At 33.1% G+C, this 7,083-nt stretch overlaps 1 protein-coding gene across 2 annotated transcripts in view; it reads left to right on the top strand.

Annotated features, from left to right (window-relative positions):
• The window catches only part of Mbtps2 (membrane bound transcription factor peptidase, site 2), a 49,722-nt gene that overhangs the window by 23,908 nt on the left and 18,731 nt on the right, over positions 1-7,083 (top strand). For both annotated transcript variants that reach the window (XM_031369982.1, XM_031369991.1), the window contains one exon: positions 1,933-2,060. In XM_031369982.1, the coding sequence (XP_031225842.1) occupies positions 1,933-2,060 (128 nt within the window). The remainder of the gene's footprint in view (positions 1-1,932; positions 2,061-7,083) is intronic.

Below are 7,083 nucleotides of genomic sequence, written 5' to 3'. Positions count from 1 at the left end.
AGATTGAGTTCCAGGACAGCCAGGGCTACACAGGGAAACCCTGTCTCAAAAAAGAAAAAAAGAAAGAAAGAAAGAAAATTCCACATATATATGTAATGTATTTTGATCATCTTTATCCCCCATTCCTTGCCTCCAGCTCCTCTCAAATCCCTATCCCTCCCTCCCAAGTTCTCCCCACACCACTTAGTAACCCTCTAAGTCAAGTTAATGCTACCTGTTATCTTCATGGTTGCAGTGCCATCCACTGGAGCATTGACAATCTCCTAGAAACCATCAAATGCCAGTAACCTCTCAGCTAGGAAAAATACCTCAAGCACTTCTCCCCCATCCATGATATACTGTTGATTGGTTTGATCTTATGGCCTTCTGCAGGCAGCCATGGCTGTTGTAATTCATGAGTGTACTGACAAAGTTACATCTGGAAGACAGTGTTTTGCAGCAGTCCTTCCCAAACTGGCTCTTAAAATCTTTCTACCTCCTCCTCCACAATGTTTCTCTGAGCCTCAAGGAAATGGGTGTGTGATATAGATGCCCCATACATGGCTGAACACTCCATAGTTACTTATTCTCTGCACTTTGACCAGTTGTGAATCTCTGTATTAAGTCCCATCCACTTAAAGAAAAATGAATAGCAAGCTTCTCTGATAATGGACGAAAGCATCACTAATCTATGGATATAAAGATAGTTAATTTTATGTCTATTTAGCTTAATTGGGACTTGCTTACTATTTCAGAGATTTAGTCCACTATCATCATGGCAATGGAACATGGGAACATGCATGACACTGGAGCAGTAGCTGAGAGCTTTATATCCTGATAGGCAGGTAGGCAGGCAGAAAGAAAGAGACTGGGCCTGGCATGGGTTTTTGAAACCTTTAAGCCTACCCCCAATGACACACTTCCTCCAGCTACTCAACACCTACTCCAACACCCCCTAGTCCTTCTAATCCTTTTAAAGAGCTCCACTCCCTGGTGACTAAGCACTCAAATTTCTGAGCTTATGTTGTCCATTCTTATTAAACAACTACACTTCCCTACTTACAGGGTTTTGTCCATGTTTAGCAAGCATGAGTTGCCTCCTGTAGACCAGACCTAAATCTGATCAGAAATGTAGTTATCCACTTAATAATCTTAACAGACTGATTGCTGTTATAGCTCATAAGATTTACAGCTGGATAAAACCACTGATCACTTTTCTTCACTAGCAGACTGCACAGCACCATCTATGTTTTTTTTTTTTTTTAAGAAATATCCTTACCAACAAAGAGTGAATTATATAGTTGTCTTATATATTTCTATTAAGGTAATGCTTTCCTAATAGTATCTGTTTGATCCTAGGAAACTATTAAATCTATAATATGTATTTATAGAAGTGAAATGGTAGAAAACTATTCTTTTTAAGGACTATCTTACCATTAATTCTTTTTAAATGTACTTATCTTAGTATTTGCTGAACAGAAATAGACATAAATAAATCTTGAGGCTTATTTATAGTAACTAAGGCAAATGAATGTGTTTGAATCATATACTTGAGTTATATATTCTCCTTTGTCCTCTGAAAATAGGACAAAATACACCATAACTTCCTTTCATTGATTTCTCTTAGAATTATTAGCTATTTCTCTCTATATATCAAATTTTACTTATATTTCTCTCTATATCAAATTTTACTTATATATTCAACAATAGAAAAATCCTAAAGTTTTGGCATTTTAAGTGTGTTCCAGAGTTTTCTAGAAACTAGGCCAAATCTGTATTACACTATTATAAAGTTATGATTATTAGTTTTTATTCTATATATTTTATCTCTCCAGGAAGATTAATTTTAAAGATTTGAATTACAGTGAACTTTAAGATTGCATCATTATTAACTTGACAAATATAATATTAGTAAATTCCTTTTTGTTAATATGATTTTTTACGTTTTCTTAGGGAACAAGTTCGATTTAATGGCTTTGGAATTTTTCTCTTCGTTATTTATCCTGGAGCATTTGTTGATCTGTTTACCACCCATTTGCAACTTATATCACCAGTCCAGCAGCTAAGGATATTTTGTGCAGGTAATAAACAGACTTCATTATTTTTAAATGTTTGTGTTATTTGAGTTTTGATTGTCTGTGGTTTTACTGAAAGTAGTCTCATGAAAAATAGCATTTGGTTACTAAGTTCACCTTATTAGAGCAATTTTTAAAAAACAATATAAAATACTAAAAATTTAAGTTAAAAGCAGGAGGGAACACTTTATATTTACTGAAGCAAAGGCATGATCAAAACCTGAAACCACAACTATGAAGAATGTCAACTTAGCTGAAATATACAAAGAAATGTGCAAAAGTCAAGAGAGAACATGAAAAGCCAGTCACATGATAAATCATAATTCAAGAATGAAGAAAAGATGGTGTACAAGGATTGATGCTGAACTTCAGCACTGTCAGAGTTCAATCAGACAGAAAGAACTCACCCGGAGATAAACAATTACGGAGGGGAGACATTGTGGGAAAAACAGATCCGTCTCAGCTAAAGGAACAGAAGACAAGTCTACCACAATCCTAAATGGAATAACTAAGGCTAAGCAAGTATGGAAATAGAATTTTTGAACAGGAGACTGTGGTATAAGATAACTGACATGGAATCAAAAAGGAATTGAGATGGGGCCAGCAGCATGGTTCAGTGAGTGAAGACATTTGCTGCCAAGCCTAATGACCTCAGTTCAATTTCTAGGTCCTACATGGCAGGAGGGAGAGAACAAACATCTACAAGTTGTTCTCTGAGTTCTGTGGTTTATGCCCTGTTGTATGCATGCACAAAATAAATAGAATGTAGTAAAATTTCCTTTAGGAGCTACAGAAAGCTCAGCACTTTTAAGAGCTCTTGATACCCTTGAAGAAGACCTAAATTTGGTTCTCAGTACCCACGTGGTGGTTCATAGCCCAGGGGATTCAATATATTGATCTCCACAGGCTATATAGGCAAAACATTCACACATACAAATGACTCAAAATTTTTTTTCTTTAAAAAACAAAAATGGGAATGGGTAAAGTAAAAAGCCATAAGTCTGCATTCAAGATTCTCTTACTGTCTTATGAAGTGAATAAGATGCTCTACTTGAGATTAAGTCAGAAATTGCGGTTTGAGTGTCATAGTATACAGTAAATGATCTGAAAACTACATTTAAACATTTCAAGTGATCATACTGAATGAAAACATGAAGCAGGCAAAAGAAAAAAGACCTTATAGCAAGTGATAATACAAGCCAACTTAAAAAAAACCAAAATATATTTTTCTTATATTATTATAAATTACCCCAAACACAAATGAGATCAACTCTACTGTTAAAATGTCAGGTTGAGTAAGCCATAATTCACTATAGGTTGCTTGTGTAGCACCTATGAGACCCTGGGTTTGATCCCTCTTGTGTTAAAAAAAAAACCTCTTACTTTAGATTTTAAAAGTACCCCAAGTTTGTGATGTTTAGAAAAATCTATCTAAAAATTACTATAATATTGGAAAATAAAAATGCAGAATATTCTATGCAAATAATGTGTCAGTTAATAATAAGGAATATAATGTACCATGAAAATTAATAATATGACTCTTATGAAATACCAATCACCAAATGAAATAGAAAAGTACAAAGAGAATTATAAATATAATATATTCATCTCATAACATGGTATTAAGTAAGATCATGGAATCTTATAATTATTTTTATAAAAATAGGTAAGTCATATTGTATGTTATGAACATAGGAGATAATTTCTTTTTATATTTATTTATTTATTTATTTTGTTTTTTCGAGACAGGGTTTCTCTGTGTAGCCCTAGCTGTCCTGGAACTCACTCTGTAGACCAGGCTGGCCTCAAACTCAGAAATCCACCTGCCTCTGCCTCCTAAGTGCTGGGATTAAAGGCATGCGCCACCACCACCTGGCGATAATTTCTTTTTAAATGCCCATGAAATTGACAAAGAAATTCATATACTTACAGATCTCAAATCTAAATAATAGTAGGAAAATCTAGAAATTTGTCTTAGTACAAATTGGGTCTATTTAATTAAAATTAGTAATTAAGTTTTAATAATCTTAACTTGATTATATGATAGTTATGATTCATTCTTCATAAATATTAATGACATTATCTTACTAATATATAACATTTTAGTAAATATAAAGCTTTACTAAAAGAAAAGTTCAATGCCATATACAGTTGCAAAAATGGAAATAAGTCAGTCAGGCAATAAACTTACGAAGTGTGAAAACAAGTATAAAATAGATGGGACTAATAGGATAGGGGCTAGAGAGATGATTCAAAGGTTAAATCTAAAAAGCACTTGCTGCTCTTACAAAGGACCTGTACTCACATGGTGGTTTACAACCATCCTTAACTCCAGGTCCAGGGAATCTGATGCACTCTTTTGATTTCCAAAACTACCACACATGCATATACATATATACAGGGAAAATAAATCACACACTCAAAATAAACCTTTTTTAAAAAGAAATAATGGGATAATTACTAAATATAGAATCAAAATATGAGATATTAGAGAAGAACCAGAGTGATAAATCTAAAAGTTATTTGGAAAAAGAAACATTAAGCAACAGGAAGAAACAGCTATTGATAGGACTTATTATTTAGATTGGTGAATAATATCTGATAAACAGGAAATTATAGCTATTGACAGAATTTGTATTCACATTGGTGAATAATATCTGATATCCAGAAAATTTTATCAGTGGGGTTTTTTTATCTATGAAAAATGTTTTCAGAAAACTGAATATAAGAATGGGAAAATTAAAAAAAAAGGGAAAATAGCTGAAATTAACTAATCAGACTATTAAATACAAAGAGGAGAAATTATAAAAGTTGATAAAGAATTCCCCTAAAAATTTTTATAGGTAGAATAATTCAATTTTCTTTTTTTTTTAAAAGATTTATTTATTTATTTATTATATCTAAGTACGCTGTAGCTGCATTCACACACACCAGAAGGGGGCATTATGGATGGTTGTCAGCCACCATGTGGTTGCTAAAATTTGAGCTCAGGACCTTCAGAAGAGCAGTCAGTGCTCTTAATCGCTGAGCCATCTGTCCAGCCCCATAAATTGTTTTCTTTAAAAAAGATTATAAAGTGTGATAATATATGCCATAATAGTCAAAAATGTACCCCTTATATAAAGCACATTTTAAACATTAAATAACAGCTGAATGTCATAATAGCCATTTTCCATTGATATTATAGTACAATGCAGTTATAATACATCATGAACCATGTTTATTTATATAATAACTATTATCTAGTAATGTTTATATTAAGGCAGATATTTTGATATATACAACAGGTAACATTAACTTTGCAAAGTACTATCATAACTTAAAAGTTCACTTTTATACTGCATGCATAGTACTCAGAAAGAAAGTATTCTCAGTTTTTTCTCCACAATTTTTATTCCATATACATACATATTTTATCAGAAGGAGAGTCAAAAAGGAAAAGAAAATTTTAGCATAAACTTTTCAGATCATATACAAAAAGCTGCTAAGCTTTTTTCTCATTATTTGTTTGCCATAGACTGATTGATTGATTGATATTATATAATAGAGGATATAATATATAGAGGATTTGGGGTTTTTTTGGTTGTTTTCTTCTTTGGCATATGGTCTCACTATGTAGTTCAGGCTCATCTTAAACTACATCTTCTTTCTGCCTCCACCTTCAAAATTGAGAACATAGACATAGACCCTCTAATACCTAGCAGAAATTAAGTTTTGTTTTATTAAGAAAATACAGCAGATGTATATATAATATATATTTTTATGTATATATATATATAATAAAGATACTATGTTATATAGCATATATATATGCTATATAACATGTTTATAATATGTATAAAATATTGTATGTTAATTATATAATATATTTATATTTTATATATTATATATCATATCTGGTTATGTTATATGAATATATACAATAAATATATGTAATATATCATGATATATTATATTATATTATGTATTGCAATAAAGCAGAAAATATGGCATATTTCAAGAATGAAAAGGTGATTTAATATTGGAAAGTTTTGAAAATGCAAGTTTACTATCGGGAAATTTTCCTTATCTAACATGTTAAGACTAAAAGTTAACATTAATAATTTAAAAAACATACTTAATAATGGGAGTAGTTGAAAGTTTCATGTATTTATTTATTTAAATATATTAAAGGGCGAAACAATCAACTATTACTGATATTAACTGTTGGCATATATATTAAGGGAAATAAACAATTATAATGGGGCTGAGAGTATGAAGCTCACCAGTAGGATATTTGTTTAATATTCAGACACACAGCTTAAAATTTTAAAGGAATAGACTTTCTTTTTTCCTAGATCTGACATAAGCCTGGCAGACGGTAGGAAAGAAATCAACTGAAATAAAATATAGAAAAGTTCAGTAAGGAACCTAGATGGGAAATTTATATTCAATCAATAACTAGACTGGAGGATAGCAGGAATCTTAGGGAAAGTTCTGCAATGCCTGCAGGAAGTTGAGCGATCAAGTAGGCATGCGCAAAAGAAGCTTTCTTGATGGTCTGTCGTAGTTTAGTGACGTATCCAGTGGCGTGCCCAGTGACTATCCAGTGACGCATTCAACGCATGCGCATGCATCTTGTCCTCCGGAAACACCTATAAACTCCTCCGGAAACACTGTAGAGCCTCAGACGACGTCGACGAGCCTCAGACGAGGAGCCTCAGACGCCGCCGCCGCTGACCGCCGCCGCTGCTGCTGCTGACCGCTGCTGCTGACCGCCGCTTTTCTCTGAAGCACGCTTTTCGTCAAGTTCTCTCGGGTTTGTTTTTTTTTTGTTGTTGTTATTGCAGTTTGTTGTTGGGGGTGGGGGTTCTTGTTTTTGTTTTATTTAGCACGCACATGCGTGCTTTTCTTCCCCTGATTTTTTTTTCTACTCCACAGCTCTCTTCCACCTGCTTGCTACCCAGAACTGGTACACGGGTCTCCGCCATGGCCTCAGAGACAGAGAAAATTATGTGTTGCACCACAGAAAATGCAGAGATTCCCGCTG

This window comes from Mastomys coucha, chromosome X (assembly GCF_008632895.1).
Source record: "Mastomys coucha isolate ucsf_1 chromosome X, UCSF_Mcou_1, whole genome shotgun sequence".
NCBI lineage: Eukaryota > Metazoa > Chordata > Mammalia > Rodentia > Muridae > Mastomys > Mastomys coucha.
The sequence above is the reverse complement of the archived record's forward strand: the minus strand, read 5'-3'. Positions and strand labels throughout refer to the sequence as shown.